The sequence below is a fragment of the Panthera tigris genome, chromosome C1 (assembly GCF_018350195.1).
Source record: "Panthera tigris isolate Pti1 chromosome C1, P.tigris_Pti1_mat1.1, whole genome shotgun sequence".
NCBI lineage: Eukaryota > Metazoa > Chordata > Mammalia > Carnivora > Felidae > Panthera > Panthera tigris.
The window spans coordinates 64,378,394-64,401,864 of NC_056667.1; the positions used below are offsets into that span (position 1 = coordinate 64,378,394).

Sequence of the window (23,471 nt, forward strand, 5' to 3'; positions counted from 1 at the left end):
CATTAGTGGTACAGGCTACTTCCAAATGGGATGGCTTGCTCAATAGTATTTTATGCAGGATGGGAGCAGAGGGGCACCTGGGTGGCTCAGTCAGTTAAGCGTCTGACTTCAGCTCAGGTCATGATCTTACATTTTGTGGGATCAAGCCCTGCATAGGCTCTGTGCTGACAGCTTGGAGCCTGTAGCCTGCTTCAGATTCTGTCTCTTTCCCTCTCTGCTCCTCCCCCACTGGTGCTCTGTCTCTGTCTCTGTCTCTGTCTCTCTCTTTCTCAAAAATAAATAAAACATTAAAAAATTTTTTGTTTCAATATAGGACGGGAACAGAGAAGAAAGGTTAGGTCAAACCCTATTGTCTTGGCACGAGAAAATGGCTTGGGAGAGTAGCTTCCCAAACTATTATTTTGTGAAGAATTGCCTGGTGATTTTCTTAAAATGCAAGACTGATTCAGTTGGTCAGGGATTGTACCTGCAACTGCCTTTCTAACATGCTCCCAAATGGTGCCTGTGCTGCTGGTCTATGAACCACACTCTTGAGAATCCATATGGAAGACAAAACTACCTCTCAGTTCTGCACTGATTTGGGTCCAGAGGATCAATTACTGCCAGCTCCTGCTCAGATGCACATTGTCTCTGTTTGTACCTGAATGGGTTCCTAAATTGTCTTTTCTGTCATCAAGACTGACCTGAAAATGCCCACAATTAGAAAAATCACCTCTTCTCACACAGACCCAACCAGAAATTGTTCCAGGGAGCCAAGCTCTAACTGAACCCTAGGCTGCCTCCTCAAGCTCGCCCTCTGCTGGTAGATACAGGTCATTTTCTTCCAAACCCAGCCTTTCAACGTTGCTCAAATGCTCATTTTTATTTTCCAATTAATACAGGCAGAAAAGTTGCATGAACATATTCCGCAGGTTTATTTCACTCTTCTAGACTTTGGAGAATTTTTTCCTTGTATTTTAAAGGACATCTGGGGCGCCTGGGTGGCGCAGTCGGTTAAGCGTCCGACTTCAGCCAGGTCCCGATCTCGCGGTCCGTGAGTTCGAGCCCCGCGTCAGGCTCTGGGCTGATGGCTCGGAGCCTGGAGCCTGTTTCCGATTCTGTGTCTCCCTCTCTCTCTGCCCCTCCCCCGTTCATGCTCTGTCTCTCTCTGTCCCAAAAATAAAAAAATAAAAAACGTTGAAAAAAAAAAAAAAAAAAAAAAGGACATCCTATAGAGGGGGTAGATAAATGTCTGCCACTTACTAGCAACTTACCATTCCATGTTGCCTAAAAGTCCTCCCCAACCCTTTGTTCCCATCCATCCCAGGCACTTCCCACAGGGGAAGTGGCAAACCTTTGTTTACTCACAACCCGACCACTGCAAGATCGGGAGAGGGAGCAAGTTTCTTTTGATCCAAGGTTGGGGTTGGTAGTGGAGGCAACATAGACATGAAGACATCAGGAGCCAAAGAACATTTAAGAGAAGGATAGGAAGATTGGGAGATTGGTGCTGCTGATCATATCATTATCATTGACTCACTAAAACATTTCTTCATCACCTCCCTACTATATGCAAGACTTATGACCAGGAGCCAAGCACCTGCTAACCCTGCACAAAGAGACTGTAGCCTCATAGGAGAAATAAACATCATAGCTAATACTTATGGAGTACCATATGCCAAGCAACACACTTACATTATTTTATTTTATTTTATTTTATTTTATTTTATTTTATTTTATTTTATTTTATTTAATCCTCACAGCAATTCTGTGATCATCCTCATTGCACAAATGAGAAAAGTAGGGTGCGGAGAAGTTGAGTGATACTTCCGGTTAATGATGAAGTCAAGTAGCTTAAAATTCAATCTGTTATCTTCTCTAAGAGTGTTCTGGGGTTTGATGGGCTTGGCTGGCTGGTTCTCACTTGAAGCCCTTCACACAGTTGACTTTATACAGTCAGATAATGGCTAAGGCCGGTATATATACCTACAGCCAGGGCTGGGATGTCTAAAACAGTCTAGAGTTGGCTGGGTATCTCTATTCACAAGGCCTCTCCACGTGGCTAGCTTGGGCTTCCTCGTGGCTTAGCAATCAGAATAGTTGGACATCTTAGATGAAAGTCAACCAGGCAAGAACTGCAAGATTTCTTAGGATCTTGCTTCTAAAAGCATATGGTATCATTTCCTTTGTATTCTGTTGGTCCAAATTGTTACAGGTCAGGCCAGAGTCAGGAAGTGGAGTTATGGGCTCTATGTCTCTGTGAGGGAAGAGCTCAAAGTACATCAAGAGAAGGAATTGGTGAAGACCACCTTAGAGACAAGTCACCACACCAGGATTTGACCCTAAACAACCTGACTCCAACCTTTGTGTATTCAACCATTATGTTCTACTGACTTCACATAAAACAGACACAGTCATACCATGCTCCTGGTGGTTGTGTAAGATAGAATGGGGTACAAAGGAGGAAGTGATTAGCTCTGCCTCAGTAGGTCAGGGAAGGCTTCCCAAAGGAAACTCCCCTTAGTGTGGAGGACAGATTACAACTGCATTGGGTAGCATTCTATATGATCCCTATATTCTATGAAGTGACAAAAGCTGAAGGCAAGAGACAGCTCAGAGGCAGCATGTGGAAAGCCACTGACCTGGAAAAGAGGAGCCATGAAGTCCAGTCCCAGCTCTGCCCCATTGTACTTCTGGGACCTTGAGAGGAACCAGTAGACCAAGAAGGGAAAGAAATAGGGGTCTCAGGCCTTTCCAGAATATCACAGAGTGGAATTTCTGACTGTGTTATGCTTCCCTCCCCCCCCCCCAGATTGGAGACCCGCACCTGGTGATCTGTATGGACTGCTCAGCAGACACCATGACCAACCGCCTTCTCCAGAGGAACCAGAGCAGCCCTCTGGTAGAAAACAACACCACCACCATTGCCAAGCGCCTTGAAACCTACTACCGAGCATCCATCCCTGTGATTGCCTACTATGAGATGAAAACACAGCTACATAAGGTGAAACATTTCACTTCTTTTCTCCAAAATGAGCCAGTTACCCCTCCCCCTTTTTCTTTTTTCAAGAAAAGAAAAAAACGGTAAATTTTGGTCAAGGGATCTGGGAATTAGAGCTGCATACAGCTGCACCATTTGAGCCAAAATATTTACTCTCTTCACCTTTGTATAAATCAAAGTTAATTATCTGTCATAATACAGACCATAAAAAGTTGGTCATACAGTTCTCACAGATGCCATTAAATTTGCTAAGAACAACTCCTTTTTCCAGTATAGAGCAAGGGAAGGAGGAAGGCATGGATGAGGCATAAAGTTCTGTCTTCTAGACCTCAGCTGAATAGATGGCCCAAAAGGCCTCTTCTAGATTTAAGATGCAGTGACTTTGAATCTCCAGATTTTTACACAGTTCATAATTGGCACTTGGAATTCTTGCAATAACTGTTATTGAGAAAAGCAGCATTTGGAGCCAAGAGGGCAGGTAGTTTGGTACAACAGTGAAAATACTGTGGGGAAATGTGGATAGTGTCAACCTAATGATCACAGGTGATAATCCCTGGTGAATCACCATTAATTTCATGAATTTGGGAAAACTACCCAGTCCCCCTTCATCCACTCATCTAAAAAACATGTCTGAAGCACTCCTGTGGGCCATCCATTGCCCTAGGGGTTTGGATACAGAAAATAGATGCAGTTCTTGCCTGCTAGAGCTTCAGGTTTTAGTAGGGGAGATAGACAAACCTCTGATCACAATATAGGGTCAAAGTGAGCACATAGTGAGTTCCAGGGGCCCTTGAAACCAGTCTAAAGGGACAGGAAAGGCATCAAGGAAGGTCACTGGAGAACTAAGAGGGGTGATGTGAAAGGAGCAGGGCACCCCACACAGAAGGAGCCCCAAGTGAAAAAGGTCAGGAGGAACAAGGAACTCAGCTTGGCTGTGACACAAAGTGCCAAGGAAAAGAGGAACAAGAGATGGAGATGGAGAGAGAAGCATGGACCGGATCAGGATGACCCTCATGCAGAGGCAAGTAACTGTCCTGTTGTTGATGGGACAGGGGCAGACACAATCAGGAGTTGAGACAGAATGTTCAGTCCATCACCCTTGTGGAGAACCGATCCTGAGAAGGTAGGGCCAGGAGACCACTGGGAGGGTGGGACCCAAAGCACAATAGAGAAAGTGGACACCTACTTTCTGCTATTCACAGGAAGTTAGTAGGAGACATCAGTCATAAATAACACACTTGTCTCTGAAGCAGCTACATCAATTCTTTGGCAGTAACCATTGATCATGAATCTCATCTTCTAAACCTGTTAATGGTCATTTTCCAGAATCCTAGGAACTTATCCCTGGGTGTAGAAGTCTGAAAGGTGCCCCTTGATGTAACTCAGGGATATCAAATACATGGCATGAGAGCCACCATCCCCAGCTTCCATAACCAAGGCAGACATTGCTAATCCACTCTTTCCTGCAGGACCCAGATGTGGCCTCTGAATGTTTGTTAGCACAGCACTCAGGCTGCTACTACCAATTAATAGGACTTGATATGCAAGATGAAATCTATTTGCCCTGCTTTGTGTAACCTCTGGTTGCCACATAAAAACAAACAAAAAACTTACATTAAAAAAACAAGCAAAAAAAAAAAAAAGTACATTATGTAAGAACAGAGTCTTAAGAATTCAGTGTTGCAAAAGCCTTTACAAGATTAGTGATTTCCACCCTTTGTGCAGCCTGGAACACATAAGAAAATTATCCAGATAGAAGAGAATTTCTTCCATTTTTGATGTGTACAGGTGAAAAAATCCCTAAGTAATTGAGAGCTTAACCACTGGCAGAGTCAGAAAATCTCTTTTCTCCCCCTCGTGTATCATTCCAACCTAAATTCTACACACTCACAAATGATTGGGACGTGGATACAGGACTGAGTTCTCAGATAAATCTGAGTTCTGGATTCCTCCCCAGAAATATCTAAGTTAGTGGAAAATGAAGTTTCCAGTTCCATTGGAATCATCTCATCAGCTTTCCATGCATTTTGGAGACACTGGCAGCTGGGTCTGCAGTGAGGTGACATTTATGATCCGCTTAGCAAATATTTAAGACTGACTCCAGAGCAGTGTGGCTCCAGGCCGCAAGACTCCCAGGGGGCCTCTCAGAGGAAGTGCTTTGTGCCTTTGTGCCACTGCCTCTGCCCAACTGGATGAAGGAGCTCCCCAACTTTGTGGGGTTGGGGGGCACAGCAAGGGTTCTGGGTGCAGGGAAGTGAGACTTGTTTGCGGATGCCTGTGGGGTTTGCCAGTGGTGGGGCTACCTGGGGACTGGAGGAGAAGCAGGGGAAGGGGACAAGCTTGGGGAAGAGGAAACCCTCTGTCCCTTCATGCTCTCTGGGCTCTGGGCTCCTGTCCCGGCTTCTTTTTTGTTGTTTTTTTTTTAATTTTCTTTTTTATTTTTTAAAATTTATATCCAACTTAGTTAGCATATAGTGAAACAATGATTTCAGAAGTAAATTCCTTAATGCCCCTTACCTATTTAGCTCATCCCCCACTCCCACAATCCCTCCAGCAACCCTCTGTTTGTTTTCTATATTTAAGAGTCTCTTCTGTTTTGTCCCTTTCCCTGTTTTTATATTATTTTTGTTTCCCTTCCCTTATGTTCATTTGTTTCTCTCTTAAAGTCCTCAGATGAGTGAAGTCATATGATTTTTGTCTTTCTCTGACTAATTTCACTTAGCATAATTCCCTCCAGTTCCATCCACATAGTTGCAAATGGCAAGATTTCATTCTTTTTGATTGCCAAGTAGAAATCCATTGTATATATATACACCACATCGTCTTTATCCATTCATCCATCGATGGACATTTGGGCTCTTTCCATACTTTGGCTATTGTTGATAGTGCTGCTATAAACATGGGGGTGCATGTGTCCCTTCAAAACAGCACACCTATATCCCGTGGATAAATGCCTAGTAGTGCAATTGCTGGGTCGTAGGGTAGTTCTATTTTTAGAATTTTGAGGAACCTCCATAGTGTTTTCCAGAGTGGCTGCACCAGCTTGCATTCCCACCAATAATGCAAAAGAGATCCTCTTTCTCCGCAGCCTCGCCAACATCTGTTGTTGCCTGGGTTGTTCATGTTAGCCATTCTGACAGGTGTAAGGTGGTATCTCATTGTGGCTTTGAGTTGCATTTCCCTGATGATGAGTGACGTTGAGCATTTTTTCATGTGTCAGTTGGCCATCTGGATGTCTTCTTTGGAGAGGTGTCTATTCATGCCTTTTGCCCATTTCTTCACTGGATTATTTGATTTTTGGGTGTTGAGTTTGAGAAGTTCTTTCTAGATTTTGGATACTACCCCTTTATCTGATATGTCATTTGCAAATAACTTCTCCCATTCTGTCAGTTGCCTTTTAGTTTTGCTGATTGTTTCCTTCGCTGTGCAGAAGCTTTTTATTTTGATGAAGTCCCAATAGTTCATTTTTGCTTTTGTTTCCCTTGCCTCTGGAGACGTGTTGAGTAAGAAGTTGCTGCAGCCAAGGTCAAAGAGGTTGTTGCCTGCTTTCTCCTCAAGGATTGTGATGGCTTCCTGTCTTACATTTAGGTCTTTGATCCATTTTGAGCTTATTTTTGTATATGGTGTAAGAAAGTGGTCCAGGTTCATTCTTCTGCATGTCACTGTCCAGTTTTCCCAGCACCACTTGCTAAAGAGACTGTCTTTATTCCATTGGATATTCTTTCCTGCTTTGTCAAAGATTAGTTGGCCATAAGTTTGTGGGTCCATTTCTGGTTTCTTCTTTCTGTTCCATTGATCTGAGTGTCTGTTCTTGTGCCAGTACCATACTGTCTTGATGATTACAACTTTATAGTATAGCTTGAAGTCCAGGATTGTGATGCCTCCTGCTTTGGTTTTCTTTTTCAAGATCGCGTTGGCTATTCAGGGTATTTTCTGGTTCCATACAAATTTTAGGATTATTTGTTCTAGCTCTGTGAAGAATGCTAGTGTTACTTTGATAGGGATTGCATTGAATATGTAGATTGCTTTGGGTAGTATCGGCATTTTAACAATATTTGCTCTTCCTATCCAGGAGCATGGAATCTTTTTCCACTTTTTTGTTTCTTCTTCAATTTCTTTCATAAGCTTTCTATAGCTTTCAGCGTATAAATTTTCACCTCTTTGATTAGATTTATTCCTAGTTATTTTATGGTTTTTGTTGCAACTATAAATGGGATCGATTCCTTGATTTCTCTCTCTGTCGCTTCATTGTTGGTGTATAGGAATGCAACCGATTTCTGTGAGTTGATTTTATATCCTGCAACTTTGCTGAATTCATGGATCAATTCTAGCAGTTTTTTGGTGGAATCTTGTGGGTTTTCCATATAGAGTATCATGTCATCTGCGAAGAGTGAAAGTTTGACCTCCTCCTGGCTGATTTGGATGCCTTTTATTTCTTTGTGTTGTCTGATTGCAGAGGCTAAGACTTCCAATACTATGTTGAATAACAGTGGTGAGAGTGGACATCCCTGTCTTGTTCCTGACCTTAGGGGGAAAGCTCTCAGTTTTTCCCCATTGAGGATGATATTAGTGTTGGGTCATTCATATATGGCTTTTATGATCTCAAGGTATCCTCCTTCTACCCCTAGTTTCTTGAGGATTTTTATCAAGAAAGGATACTGTATTTTGTCAAATGCTTTCTCTGCATCTATTGAGAGGATCATATGGTTCTTGTCCTTTCTTTTATTGATGTGATGAATCACATTAATTGTTTTGTGGCTATCGAACCAGCCCTGCATCCCAGGTATAAATCCCGCTTGGTCGTGGTGAATAATTTTTTTAATGTATTGTTGGATCTGGTTGGCTAATATCTTGTTGAGGATTTTTGCATCCATGTTCATCAGGGAAATTGGTCTATAGTTCTCTGCCCTGGCATCTTGCAACAGCTTCATCTCCCCCTGGATTCTAAGTGACAGTTTCATGTTCTTTGGATTGTTAGCACCTCCTCCCCCATCTCGTTGGTTTATTGAACCCAAGGCAGGGTCGCATACCATCCAGGTGGGTTCTTGGATCATTTAAGGAGTTTTCTTAAAATTAGGTAGGAGTGGAGAATGCACTTCTAGATGCAAGCAAGACAAATCAGTAGTTCAGTGAGATTTACTTAGGTATTAGAGACACATCATGGGCCAGCCCAGAAATAGACCACCCTGCACAAGCACTTCCTTCAGGCCTCCGTGTTGCCCAGTTACCCATCGGCTGACACCCCTGCCTAACGACGGTCAGCTCTTTTGGCCACCAGCTAGCTGAAAAAAGTGCGATGCAATTTCAGACAAAGGTACCCAAAAAGTAAAGGGGAATTTGCACAGCCACTGCCTTACTATTTATGCCTTTATTATGCCATCATTATGCAACACAGTTAGAACTCCTTAGAACATAAACCAGGGGATAGAGGCATACGTGATACAGATGATCCCCTGACTTTCCAAGTGTTTTCCCTGTCTCATAAAGGCAGCTTTGCTCTGCATCTGAGAAACAGAACTTTTCTTCATCCACTCTCTTCTCCCTGTGCTCAGGGCAGACATCATTAATCAACCGTGGCACTGCTTTCCTATGAGTCTGGACAGCTGCCATAGAAACTGTCCCAACACAGCAGTAGGATAGCCACACCCACTCACTAGAATTAACCCCTAAAAGGAAGCGTTTATTTTGTCTTGAGTGAGAGGATTCATTGTTTAAGAAGAAAGAAAATAAGGAAGGATGGAAGAAAGGAGGGAAGGAAGGAAGGAAGGAAGGAAGGAAGGAAGGAAGGAAGGCAGGCAGTAAGGAATAAAAACTGAAATATAGCAATTTAGGGTAAAAAGCACAGCAACTGGCCAAAGACCTTTGGTGGAGAAAATACTGCCCTGGACCTCAGAAAGCCTGATGTGTTGTGTGAAGGAGCTTTGTGAATTTGGGTGAGTGATTTCACTGTGTAACCTCTCCCTTCTTCATCCTAAACTAAGATGGATGGACAGAATAGGACCTCCTGGACTCCTCCAGGCCTATCACCTTATATTCTTTCTATATAAGAAGATTATAGATTTTTGTTCTTTTTTTTATTTGAGAGAAAGAGTGTGCACACAAGGCAGGGAGAGGGGCAGAGACAATGGCAGAGGGAGGGAGGGAGGGAGAGAGAGAGAGAGAAAGAGAAAGAGAAAATTTTAAGCAGGCTCCATGCTTAGCCAGAGCCCAACTCAGGGCTTAATCCCATGACCTTAACCCAGGGCTTAATCATGACATGAGCTGAAATCACAAGTCGGACACTCAAGACTGAGCCACCCAGACGCCCCTATATTATTTTCTAATCATAAAAGTAATACAAACTTATTTTAGAAAATATAAAAACTAGGTAGAGCCACCACTCAGAGGCAAACATTCTAGAGTATTTCCTCCAAAACTTTATTTATTTATTTATTTATTTATTTATTTATTTATTTATTTACTATTTTTTTATAAGTTTTTTTTTTTAATGTTTATTTTTGAGACAGAGAGAGACAGAGCGTGAGCAGGGGAGGGGTACAGAGAGAGAGGGAGACACAGAATCCGAAGCAGGCTCCAGGCTCCGAGCTGTCAGCACAGAGCCCGAGGCGGGGCTCGAACTCAAGGACTGCGAGATCGTGACCTGAGCCAAAGTCGGACGCTTAACCGACTGAGCCACCCAGGTGTCCCTGTTTCCTCCAAATCTTACTGCTATGAATTTTTAAAACATGATTGTAGCTGTAGATCTATCGATTAGGGCTCCTTGCTTGTAGGTAAGAGCCACCAACTCCAGCCTGACCCAAAACACAAAACTTGATGATAAGCTCTGCAGTCCACGGCTGAAACACAGCAGGCCCAAGAAGGCTGTGGGACCAGGTCTCTCTTGCTTTTCACACATGCCTTCTTCTCTCGTCATCCGGATTTTTCTTTCTTTGGCCCAGAAGCCAGAATATGGCCACCCTACAAGCGCTGCGTCCACATGTGAGCACAACAGCTCCAAATTCAGGCAGAAATGTTGTGAATTGCTTTGCTTTGCTCACAGCCTTCTCCCTGCTCCTCTCTGGCCAGGCAGGTGTGGTCATTTGTTGTGTGATACTTTGTTGAGTGCGCACTGCATGTCAGATACTATTCTCGGTGCTGGGGACACAGCAATAACCAAGATAAACCCCTCACTGAAAAGGTAAAAATGGCACATAAGAAAGTAAAATAATTGCTGATAGGATCATCTCTATGCATAAAACAGAGTAAGGTGTTGGGGGTGAGTATTTTAGGTGGGTGTGTTGGGAAAGTCTCCGAGGAGGTAGCATTTGCATTAAAACCTGACCCATATACACACACATGGCTGCCTGGGACTCCTCCCTGGGAACTGGGTGGGGGATAAGGTATTCCCAGAAGAGAAGGGCTTGTTGTGAGCTGGGAGAAACGCCAGAAATAGCTACCTCCAGTGGCATATGCAGAACTGTATAAACTGATACTTCAAACTTTTCTTTTTGCTAACTATAAAAAGTAACCGCTACTTTTAAAAAAGAAATACACTTTAAAATCTAAGAGTATAAAGATAAGAATTCTTCTGTCCAAAGATAACCTAACTCAGGAACATTTTGATACATTTCTTACATTTGTTTTTCTCCACTTGTTTCATACTTTTTCTTCATGGTATAATCAGCCCAGAAACACCCCAGGCCATAGATGAAGAGGGCTTGATAACAGATGATAACTGTCCCTGGGCTATTTATTAGTCTTAATTAAAAAAAAAAAAAAAAAAAAGGAGGGGCCGCCTGTGTGGCTCAGTCAGTTAAGCGTCCCACTCAATCTCTGCTCGGGTCATGATCTCACCATTCATGGGATCAGCCCTGTGTCCGGTTCCTCACTGACAGTGAGGAGCCTGCTTGGGATTCTGTCCCCCTCTCTCACTGCCCCTGTGCCACTCCCTCTCTCTCTCAAAATAAATAAATAAACTTAAAAAAAGAAAAAAAAAGAGGCCAATGACTCATTACATATGCAGTTTTACAGATGCAGGAAATCGAGTTCCTTGGCAACTCTCTCTGCTTTTATAGAGGAGAAATTAAGTTTCTTGTTGGGCAATTTTTCTGCTACAGTGTCCCAACTTCATAAAGAGTTTAGCCATTTTTAGTAAGTCCTGAAATAGTGCAACACCCATTGTTGTTCTGGGTAGTCATCCAACCTAACAGGGGACTTCTTGTGAACCCAGAGATAAAGAATGAGAAATGCAGCTGCTGGCACTACCATGGAAGGAGTGGAGGCAGAAGGCACCTAAGGTCAGACTTCACCCCTTAATAGACTGGATCCCTAAGTGTGCAGTCTAACACAAGCAAAGGAAAACCCAAAATTACTTTTATACTTTGAATTCTCTGTACTTGAGTTCTTAAATTTTCCTTAAAGTTTATTTATTTTGAGAGAGAGAATGTGTGTGAGTGGGAGAGGAGCAGACAGAGAGGAAGAGAGAAAATCCCAAGCAGGCTCTGAGGTGTCAGCACAGACCCCAGCTTGGGGCTCGATCCCACAAACCATGAGATCATGACCTGAGCCGAGATCAAGAGTAAGAATCAGACCCTTAACTGACTGAGCCAGCCAGGTGCCCCTTGAGTTCTTAATTTTGATTCTTCCTTCGGTTGGCTAAAATAACTCAAACTGGTTTTTAGTTCAATTTTTCTGTGAACATCTGAGAATATTGCTTTAGTGGCTTTATACACACATATCAGTGTCACTGAATATAAAACTTTTAGGTCATGATATATTTCTATCAAAATGGAGAAAACATGCTCCACTGTTTTCAAGCATTTAGTGTTATGGAGGAAAAGGCACAGACAAATTCGGAAGTCAACTTTTTTCAGCTGGTATCTTTAAAGAGTTTTTTTTTTTTTCAATTTTTCCATGTCATTCAAAACGTGTGTCCAGATATCAGTCTCACTTCACCGATTCCCACTGGCAGAGACACCTTTTTTTTGTTTGTTTAACTTGAGAGTTTGGGGTAATTATTCTTTGATTATTTTTTATGTACCTTATTCCTTTTTTCTCCTCAAAACTCCTCAAAAACATAAAATTCTTAGATCTCACTCTGTTCCTTCTATATTAGCTCTGTCCTAGAGAAATATAATGTGACCCATATATGCAATGTTAAGTTTTCTAGTAGCCATATTTTAAACACTAAAAAGAGGGGCACGTGGGTGGCTCAGTCGGTTAAGCATCTGACTTGGGCTCAGCTCATGATCTCTTGGTTTGTGGTTCTGAGCCCCATGTCGGGCTGTGTGCTGACAGCTCACAGCCTGGACCCTGCTTCAGTTTCTGTGTCTCCCTCTCTCTCTGCCCCTCCCCAGGTTGTGCTCTGTCTCTCTCTCAAAAATGAATAAATGTTTTTTTAAAAATTTAAACAGGGAAAAGAAACGGGTGATGCTGATGTTGTTATCAAGTCTTTGAAATCCAGTGTGTATTTGAGCTGACAGCACAGCTCAGTCCAGAGTAGCCACACACCTCAAGTGCTCGAGAGCAACACATGGCAGTGATTTCTGCATTGGAGAGCACAGTTCTCAATCTATAACCCACTCTGTTGTTTTCATTTCTGTGGTCTCGACTTTCTAGGAAAAAACCCCAAATGTGTCTTCCACCATTCCGGTTCAGCTTTTCACACTATTGTTCCTGCTCCCTAGTTACCAGTATTTATCTTAATTCTCATGTGTGTTTTCTGTTTGCCCCGGCTCATTCTTTTCTTCTCATGCTGTTGCCTTTTCACCAAGCCTGTTCTCATTTCATGACTGCCTGCTCTTACTTCATAGCAGCCATGTCTTCTTACATACAGTTTAAACTAGCAGTAGTATCCATTAACTTTCCCTCCTGTGTGTTTGTATAGCACTGTTTCTTTCTCCATCTTTGTATTTATCATGCTTCATTATAATTACTTCTTTACATGTCTGTGGCCACCAATGGAAAGTAAATTCTGTAGTGGGAAGAATTAGGTCTGTCTCGTTCACACCTTTATCCCCAGAGTGTAGCATAATGCCTGGCACATGAGAAAAAAAAAAAAGTACTCAATAAATATTTATTGTTGAGTATTTAAAAAATTGTATTTAAAACTTTTCTAGTTTCTATATTATATGATTATCAGAGATCTTCTTTCCTTCTGAATCTCTGGAATAGTGTGCCCTTTGTCTGTTTCTAGTTTTTTTCCCCCCAGAAACCTCAGTTTGTTTAAGTTTACACATCCTCTATATTCTGATTATCTATCGCTGTGTAACAAGCCATTCCACAACTTAGTGGCATAAATCAACAGCCGTTACTTGATAGTTGTGGCTTCTGTGCTCCGGGAGTTTGGAAAAAGCACAGTAGGGATGGTACTTCTTGGCTCCATGGTATTTGGGGCTCAGCTGGGATGACTCAAACTGGGGGCTGCCACGGAGAGGGCTGCTATGTCCAATTCAAAGATGGAACCTCATTCACATGTCTGGTGCCTGAACCGGGCTGGCTTAGCTGGAACAGCCAGACACCTGCACATGACCTCTCTAGAACGGCTTGCACTTCTCACAGCACTGCTCCTGGGTTCCAAAGGGTGGTGCCCCAACGGGAGCCTCCAGTGAGTGAATGTTCCCAAAGGCCAAGGCAGGAGCTGCAAGGCTTCTTCTGGCCACACCGAGATCACACAGCCTCACTTCTACTGCATTCTATTGGTTCTAAGAATGTCCCTAAGGCCAGCCCAGGTTCAAGGGGAAGGGGATTATAGTTCATCTCTTGATGAGTGAGTAGCAAGGTCATATTCAGAAGAGTATGTAGGGGGGCGCCTGGGTGGCTCAGTCAGTTAAGCGGCCGACTTCGGCTCAGGTCATGATCTCGCGGTCCGTGAGTTCGAGCCCCGCGTCGGGCTCTGTGCTGACAGCTCGGAGCCTGGAGCCTGTTTCGGATTCTGTGTCTCCCTCTCTCTGACCCTCCCCCGTTCATGCTCTGTCTCTCTCTGTCTCAAAAATAAATAAACGTTAAAAAAAATTAATTAATTTAAAAAAAAAGAAGAGTATGTGGGGTGGGAGATATTGTTGCAACCATCTTTGGAAACTATAATTTGCTATGTCCTTCAATTAGGAGGTGGGGTGGAAGGGAATCTCATGGCCCACATGATGTACAGGTGATTGTTAATCTCACTTTTTGTGTGCTTGAGGACCAGCGGCACTCAGGTCTGTTCCTGTTGGATCTCATGCTGGAAGGCACACTGGGGTGCATCAGGAAGGCTCACACCAAATGTGGGATTTGGGGGTTGAGGCGCGCTGAGCAGGGACCACTACCACCCCGAGATGCACTTGCTCCTATGCCTCTTCCTGCTTCCCCTCCTGCATCAGGATCCATCCTTTGGGACATGTTCCCCCCTCTCTCTTTAGTTGTTCTTTTGGTAACACAATCTTAAATTAGATTTAGAAAAAGATGTCCTGGTGGGACTTAGGGAGAACCGCTCTTGTCTTTGAAAGTCGTAACCACATAGCAGAATGGCAGATGCCGACTTTTCTGGTCATTTTCTAAGTCAGGAGCAGATTATGGAATCTAATTCCACTGGCAATAGGTAGCAATCCAAGTTTTCAGAATTCTGTAGCCATTCATCTTTTTCTGGGTCTCCATGGGTATTTTGGTGGGAAACTGGGAGAGGCTATAGCAAGGGATGCTCACCAGATCCTATGCCCCAGGAGGTGAGAGGGGGTTTCTCTTCAGATTCTCTGAAGATCAAACAGACTAAGGAGAGAAAAGCATTAGCAGGTGATTCAGTGGTCCCAGCTGTGTTAAAACTGTCAAGTGTTCACATTGGTGGCTGGGATTAGGTTTATTTCAAAGGATTTTTTTAAATTACTAAAGTAATAAGTACTTAATATAATAAGCAAGGAGTAGAAGTATCTATGTGTATATGTGTGTATAAATGTATATATAAATAAAACAATTAGCAATGCCTTAATACCTCCAACCTTACTCCCCTCGAATACCCAGCATGAACAGTTTACTGTGTATCTTTCTACCTTCCCTCCCCAATCCTACTCTTCCTCCTCCTTGTCTCTCTACCCCCCCCCCCCACACACACACTCTGTCCCTCTCTCTCTCTCTCTCTTACTCTCTCATTCTCTGACCCCGACCAGTCTACTTTGTATAAATACACATACCCCATGGTGGAAAGTTCTGATTTCATGAAAATACTATCCTGTACACATTTCTCTGGAAGCCAATACAGACGTCACAGTGTTTTCTTTTTAGTAGTCATGTAATATTCTATAACATGGATATCCTATAATTTGTTCAACCGGTTTGTTTCTAGTTTGGTTGTTTTGTCTACTACTAACAACTGTGCAGGAACTGGAACACCCTTATTTGGGCTTTTGTGTCTAGTAGGAGAGATTGTTGAGATATTTTAAGCAGTCTTTTTTTAACCCATTCGTTTGCACTTCCTTCTCTCTCCCTGTCCCCCTGAGAAGAGGTTTTTGAATGCAGAAAAGCTTCTGGACTTCTCAGTTCCTGGCTATTTGGCTTCTTCTATCAATGCCCCTCCCCCGCTGAGTTTGCTTCTCAGTTCTGAGTGTGAAGCGTGCCGGGTTCGGGCTGGAGCTGCCCTGGGTGAGTGCCAGTAGCAGCCTGGGTTTGGAGACAGCTCTCCATCCTGCTTGCCTGCCCAGTAAAAAGAGGTGCACAAAAGGGCAGGTGACTTCAAGGAGCCCCAAGGTTCTGTCCTCTCACCTGACAAATGAGGCATAAATCTTCCATCTGTCTCCCAGAGTCTTAAGAAACTCATTCTTCATTATTCTGCCTGACTAGTCTTCTCTCCACCCCCCCCCCCCCCCCCCCCCGTCCTTCCTGTCAGGCCTGCACTAGATTCCCCGCAAAGAGCTTTTGATTCAGTGCAATCTGCTTTGCTCCCCTGTGGTCCTGTTGAAATGAGTTGTGCTCAGTGCGTGTCTGCATCCTGCCTCCCAGAACAGTAGGCAGAAGACAACTCCAGACCCCGTGCTCTTCTATTCACTTTCTTGATTTCCTTTCCCTGTGGTTGCTCCAGTCACATGGCAGGCTCTGCCTTTGGCCAGCTCAGGGCAGTCCATTCACTGGGCTTCACTTTAATTCACATCTCCAGGAGCCCCTGCCGTGGATTCTAGAAGCCAACAGAAGACTGGGGCATCTCTGATGTCCAAGGCATGGTGGTTAATGCCAGGAATTCCGAGAGGAAAAGACACCCATGAAATTCTGCACCACAGCAAAGTGGTAAATATAGTAATAAGATTTACAGAATGTTCTGGGCCTTTGGGAGTACCGAACCTGGAAAGGTAGGTGAGGGCTTCAGAGAAAAGACGACATTTGAACAGGTCCTAAAGGATGAATACAAGTTCATAACGGACAGGAGAGAAGGAGACAAAGGCACTGACACCTGGAAGAGCCCAAGAATGTTAGCACAAGATGTAGCTAGTGCAGAGCCGATGAACAAAAGCAGTAACACACTAGACCAGAAAGCAAGGCTGAGGCAAGACCATGAAGGACCTGAATCCATTCATTCATTCCTCCTTCATTCAACAAATTTTCTAGCCCAGCATGGTCCAACAGAAATAGACATACATAGATTTAAAATTTCCTAGTAGTCACATTAACAAGAAAAAAATAAGTAGAACCAAATGAAATGAGCTCGAAAATAGATTTTATTGAACCTGATATATCCTAAGTCTTAGCTTCTCAACATGCCATCAATATAAAAATTATGAGATACTTTATTTTCTAATATGTCTTCAAAATCCAGTACTTAAGCATAACACAATTCAGATGCTAAATTTTCATCAGAAATAGATTGTATTTATATTCCATAAAATTTGTGGTTAAAATGGCAGATCTCACATACTCGAGTTGTTCCAATATATTTTTGAATTTTCTAATAAGGGAGTCCAAGTACCAGTTTTAAAAGTTAGATTAATTTTAACTACATAGCATTAAAAAGTCAGCTCCTCGGTTGTACTGGCTGCCTTTCAAGTGTTCAGAAGCCCCCTGTGGCTACTGCATTGGATAGTACAGTTCTAGACCATCTTAGAAAGTTCCAACTAAATACTGCTGGTATTTTAAACAGGGAAATGACTGATCAGATATGTTTTAGAATTTTGTGGATGTCTATGAAAAGAGCTGCCAGCCAAATTTAAACTTCAGACAAAATTGGGAGGAAGAGGAAAAAGAAGGAAAGATTTTAAATGCTTGTGCTTTGGAAAATCCTATGTACAGAGAAGCCATTAATATGCAGATTATAAATCAGCCTAAAAAATTTTTTTTTAACGTTTATTTATTTTTGAGACAGAGAGAGACAGAGCATGAATGGGGGAGGGTCACAGAGAGAAGGAGACACAGAATCTGAAACAGGCTCCAGGCTCCAAGCTGTCAGCACAGAGCCCGACACGGGGCCTGAACCCTCGGACCGTGAGATCATGACCTGAGCCAAAGTCGGACGCTTAACCGACCAAGCCACCCAGGCGCCCCGAAATCAGCCTAAAATTGTTGCTAACGCTCGTCCTAAAAGCTCTCTAAAGTAAAGGTATACATAGCCCTCTTGTTTTCTACGGCCTTGAGAATAAGGAGAAATCTGTGTCCCGACTGGATATGTGAATTGGAGGAAGCGTCATTTACATAACCCTAACTTTTGAAGAATGCATCCGATGCTCGGCCCCAGACAGCACGCAGGTGCTGCATATTAAGGGCTTTGCCTTTGCGGAGCCTCGTCTGGTGGTGAGGGATCCCTGCGGTGTGAGGCTCCGTCTGGCTCAGAGGACAAGATGAAAAGAGTAAGAGGGTGGTGCACACAACAGTCGTAAACCAGTGGCAGCCTGGGTCAGTCTCAGAAGCCCCATGGCGCCAGTACATGAAAAACAAAACTAAAACTCCAGCCCTTTTTGTAACAGCGTGGGAAATTCAGGAGAAACACAACTAGACCTGGGCAGTGTTGGAACCAGCCGTTTTATGGTTTACAGATTCACTTCACAGAATGAAAGAGAAGGAGTAGACAAAGCCTGCAATTCCTAAGGCAGTGTAACTACTTTCCTAATTTAGCAGTATGTTCTGCTGACTGCGGGAAATATTATCACTGACTGCTCTCCTTTGAGAAGTCAGGTGAAAACTCAGAAATTCAATCCTATTTCCTATTCACTTGCTGGTAGCTTTTTTTTTCTTTTATTGTTAAAAAAAATACTTCCTCTACTGATCACTTATTGCAGGATTTTACATTAAGTCTTTGACTCAAAAAGATAGGTTCTTAAAGTCAAAAGCACATCCACTTATCTAGGTTTCAATTAAATGAAATACATTAAAGCTTCATACATTCTGACTCTGCTGATTCAGAATTGGGGGTCTTTTAAGTTTGCTCAATTACTGAGGAAGTCCCCTTCACACAAAACAGTCAGTTTACAGGACTCTTTTTCTTTTTCTTTTTTTAACGTTTATTTATTATTAAGAGACAGAGAGAGACAGAGCGTGAGCAGGGGAGGGGCAGAGACAGGGAGACACAGAATCTGAAACGGGCTCCAGGCTCTGAGCTGTCAGCACAGAGCCTGACACGGGGCTCGAACTCACAAGCCATGAGATCATGACCTGAGCCGAAGTCGGATGCTTAACTGACTGAGCCACCCAGGCGCCCCCAGTTTACAGGATTCTTATCTGTTCACTAAGGGTGTTAAACACTGGCACCCTGTTAGTGGATTTAAATTTGCTAAAGTTGTAAGCACTGAGAATGGTTTCTGTAACTTAAAATGCACTTAGTAAATTGGTTCTTTCCCATTTCTTTTGACTTACCCAGGAGTAACATGAAAATCTCTAAAAGTCCCTTATTGTTCTCTTAAAATATTCTCCGTGTGAGAATCCACTGAACAGGGGGACTAGAGACCTGCCACTAATGATGTCATGGACAGTGTAAACAATAAGCTAAGTGTTAATGGATCGCTACCTTCTTACCCATGCCCACTACATGGGGAAGGGAACCTGAGAGGGGCCAAGGAAAGTGAGTTAACAATCTTCCCTCCTTACAGGGTTTGATAAGGCAAGGGCAGGTTCAGCAGGGCAGCGAGCAGCAGCAGATTTGCTGAAAAGTGATGTTAGGAAGGCAGGCATTCCAAAGCATGTCTTGTACATGCAGGTTAAAGATAAGGCATTATGGGGCCAGAAAAAGGAACACAGTAATGACACCCATACAACATGGGTGAACCATGAAGACAGTGCTTAGTGAAAAATAAAAATTAAAAAAACCCATACACTATGTGATTCCATTTATAGAAAATGTCCAGAATAGGTGAATCTATGGAGGCACAACCTCCTCCCGACCTATTTTTCCAGCCTCCTGTTCTCCTTCCTCCAACTCAAGCAGCATTTGCTCTGTCCCCAACAAAGACCCACTGATCCCTGAAAACTCCAGGTGCTTGCAGACTTCTATCCCTTTGCACATGGTGGTCTCTCCACAGAGAAGGCTCTCATTATCTTCAAATACATATCCACTCCAGGCTCAGCTTGACTGGCAACACCAAACTAAACTCAACAGTCCTGATGCCCACTGATGGGCGCCTGATCCCCACAAAAACGTGAACTGAGATTTGGAATAGCATAGAGTATCAGAGCTGGAACCGAACCTGGAGGTTACACGTCTGTCGTCAGTCCCTTTATAGAACAGAGGAGGAAACTGAGGCACCAGGAGGATGAATGTCTAGTCCGAGTCCTGAAGCCGACTGGGGATTAGTACAGGTATCATGGCTCCTACTACAGTGCTCTTTGCCTTGCACTTCAACCCTCCTGCAATTTTTTGACTAAGCAAACATTTATCAGCTTCTGTGTACCCGTTTGATTGTATCAACTCATACTTTAAAAACCCTTACGTAATTCCCATTATCATGTAACAGAATCTATAAGCCTCTTTATGATCAACACAGGCCTACCATTCCAGCTTCACTCCTTGTTGCCCCAACCAAATTCAGCCAAGCATCCATTTGGAGCTGGTGGACATATTCTAATGTGGTCGGGAAGTGTAAGGACTTTGGAGTCAGAGACCTTGGTTTCCACCAGGTCCCTGCCACTTACTTAGCTGTATGACCTTGGGAAATTTAATTCATCTTTCAGAGCCTCAGTTTTGTCATGTGTGAAATGGGGATACTATCTGTCCTCCCAAGATCACTGTCAGAATTACCTGTTTAAAAACCGCTTTTTTATGGAATGGAATGGAATGGAATGAGAGCCAGTGAGGAGGCGAGGGACTCAGGGAGGGAGGAAGAGAGCGAGCCAGGGAGGGGGCGAAGGAAGACTTCAGAGATGATGAGAGGGAGGGAAGAAGGAAGTGAGCTGGCAAGTAAGGGCGGAAGTGAAGCAAGAGCAGAGGTAGAAAAACATTTTAATTAAAATATTTTATTTAAAAATAAAAGCACTTATGCTTCTGTAGTGCTGCTGCTGCTGCTGACGACGATTTTCCTCAGGAAACTCCCTGCCCTCCCAACATTGTGGAAGGTGTTCCTGTATCCACAGCTCCTGTGCTGGCCTCGAAACAGCATAAATTCCTGTTAATTCTTCATCTCTGTTCTTGAGCTGTGAGCTCTGTGAGAGCACGGTCATTGTGTCTTGTTCAGCTTGGTATCTCCAGCACATAATGTTAGCGCCCAGGAAATGTTTGTTGGTTGAAAGAAGAGGAAGGAGAGGTAAAACAAGAGGCAAGGTGCCATGAGGGACACACAGGGCAAAGCCGAAGTCTCTGCCCTCAGATGGAAAGCCTGTAGCCAGGGAGACAAGTTGCAGACTGCTGTCTTTGACTTTCCTAGAAGGAAGGGGTAGGACATGTTGGGGGAGGGTGCTTAAATTTTTTTTTAATTTTAATTTTTTCCTTATTGGGAGATGTATCACACACATGGTTATGCATAAAAGCCATATGTACAGTTTGGAGAATTATAAAACAAACACTGTGTAATCACCACACAGGCCCAGGAAGTAGGAAAGAATGGCAGAGGCTCCCTGGGTCTCCCCAGTCACCTCCTCCGTCCTCTCCCCAAGCAGGAGCCACTCCTGACTTTCATAATCATCTTCTTGCTTCTCTTTATGGTTTTATCACTTATGTATGGATCCCAAACCTACACAATGTAACTTTGCGTGTTCTTGGATTTTACAGAACTTGAATTGCACTGCATGCATATTCTTTCAAGACCCGCTTCTTTCCCTCACCACAACTTTGGGAGAGTCATCCCTGTTGTTCAACATAGTAGCTGTAGTGTTTCTTCCGTCACTATTCTAGTCCAGCGTGTGACTATGCCACAATTTATTTATCCATCTACTGCTCATGGACTTGTGTGATTTTTCCAGCTTGGGGCTATTACAAACGACACTTCTAGAAACACTGTTGTACCTATTTTCTGGGATATTTAAATGTGGTTTTTTAGTTTTGGTGTTTTGTTTTTGAGAACTTATTCTATCTCTGGAATCTGTGAAGTCTCTAGTGTTGTGAAATCGAAACTAGTTTGTGCAAAGAAGGTAGACAAGATTGGAAGAAATCAGTGTGGTCCAAGATAACCCACAGGGAAATCATCTGGAGAATTTGTTAAATATGCAGATTAGACGGCCCAGCCCAACCGCAGAAATGAGGACCTGTGGAGATGAAGGTTGAGAGTTGCACCTCAGCAGGCTCGCTGCCCGCCCCTCCCGCGGGTCCCGTGGGTCACCAGGTCTCCTCTTCCTGTGCCTGGGACATACCTCAGTGATTGGTACGATGCTGGGTCACTTTTTTTTTAATGTTTATTTTTGAGAGTGACAGAGAGTGTGAGGCGGGGAGGGGCAGAGAGAGAGGGAGACACAGAATCTGAAGCAGGCTGCAGGCTCTTGAGTGTGAGCACAGAGCCCAATACAGGGCTCCAACTCACGAACTGTGAGATCCTGACCTGAGCCGAAGTCAGATGCTTAACTGACGGAACCACCCAGGCATCCCCAACGTTGGGACATTTTGAGAGAGGAAGGGGTAGTTGTGCCTTAACACCCAGGAAGTCCGCTCCCTGCCACCTCCTCTGCTGTTGGCTCCTCGCAGTGGTGTGCCAGTAACGTCTGAGGGGACTCTGCACTTAGAACACCCGCAAGTGGAGGTCCCAGCTTTCTTTTTCTCTACATGCCAGCCCATGACCCAAAGCCCTATCTATGCCCATGACCCAAAGCCCTCGCCCATGACCCCACCTCGCCCATGACCCAAAGCCCTATGCCCATCCTGTCCAAACGCTCTAGAACACGGAAGTCTTTTAACTAATTCTAGTCTTTCCATGAGCCTTAACAATACTTTACCTCAACAAGGCACCTACATTTCGTTGTTTTAAACCAATTTTTAGTTTTAAATTCACAGCAAAAAGTATAAAGTACAGAATTCTCATGTAGCCCTGTCCCCAGACACACACACGACCACCCCTACCAGCCACATCCCACACAATGGTAGGTTCATCGATGAAACCTACATCAATACATCATTCTCAACATTAGTCCGGTTTATGTTAGGGTTCACTCCTGGTGTTCACACCCTTGGATTTTGACAAATGTTCATTGACATGTATCCACCATTCACTACTGTAACAGTCCTGTTTGTCCCACCTAGTCATTCCTCTTTGGCCACAACCCGATCTTTTTACTGTCTCCGTAGTTTTGCCTTTTTGAGAATGTCGTATGGTATGGAGTCTTTCCAGATTGGCTTCTTTTAACCTCATAACAGGAATTGAAGTTTCCTCCAAGTCTGTTCATGGCTTAGTAATTCATTTCTTGTGAGCACTGAATAACATTCCACTGTCTGGATACCACAGTTTTTCCACTCACCTAATGAAATCTTAGTTGCTTCCAAGTTTTAACAATTATCAACAGAGCTCCTATAAACAATCCATGTGCAAGTTTTTGTGTGGACGTTAAGTTTTCAGCTCCTTTGGGTAAATACCAAGAAGCGCAATTCCTGGATTATACGGTAAGAATGTTTAGTTTTGTAAGAAACTGCCAAACCGTCTTCCAAAGTGGCTGTACCATTTTGCATTCCCGTCAGCAAAGAATGAGTACTGTACCGCATCTTTAGTGGCATTTGCTGATGCATTTTGGATTTTGTCCATTCTAATAGGTGTGCAGTGGTATCTCCTTGATGTTTTAATTTAGATAAACCTAGTTTTTTGTTTTGTTCTGTTTTTTAACAACCACTCACTTTTTTCTCTGTGGTTTGGGCGCCTAGAGCAGGCAATTCTTTTATTATTAAAAATGGTCTTATTTAACAAAGATTTTTTAAGACTTTCTTTTTCCCTTTAAATATAGGTAAATGCAGAGGGGACACCGGAGGAAGTTTTTCTTCAACTCTGCACAGCTATTGACTCTATTTTCTGAAGGCAAAAAAAGCATGCGCATCAAGGAGAGTGGAGACAGAAAAAATATTAAAAGGCTCATCCCTTAACACAATATTGTTTCAAGTTAAACCGTTTGTGTCCCCCATCCCCACCCCACCCCAGATCCTGACATTGCTGTTTGCTTC

The 23,471-nt window shown here is 43.4% G+C and overlaps 2 protein-coding genes across 3 annotated transcripts in view; one reads left to right on the forward strand and one right to left on the reverse strand.

Annotated features, from left to right (window-relative positions):
* The window catches only part of AK5 (adenylate kinase 5), a 259,867-nt gene extending 236,469 nt beyond the window's left edge, over positions 1-23,398 (forward strand). Inside the window, exons 12-14 of one of the 2 annotated variants that reach the window (XR_006221606.1) lie at positions 2,792-2,983; positions 11,190-11,256; positions 23,258-23,398. Coding sequence is in view for 1 of the 2 variants with exons in the window: in XM_007079231.3 (XP_007079293.2) it covers positions 2,792-2,983; positions 23,258-23,326 (261 nt within the window). In the remaining variant the exon portion in view is untranslated. The remainder of the gene's footprint in view (positions 1-2,791; positions 2,984-11,189; positions 11,257-23,257) is intronic. The other variant, XM_007079231.3, reaches the window with a different exon arrangement.
* Positions 23,258-23,471, reverse strand: part of ZZZ3 (zinc finger ZZ-type containing 3) — a 109,779-nt gene continuing 109,565 nt past the window's right edge. Inside the window, exon 16 of the mRNA XM_042997617.1 lies at positions 23,258-23,322. The gene's annotated coding sequence lies outside the window, so the exon portion shown is untranslated. The remainder of the gene's footprint in view (positions 23,323-23,471) is intronic.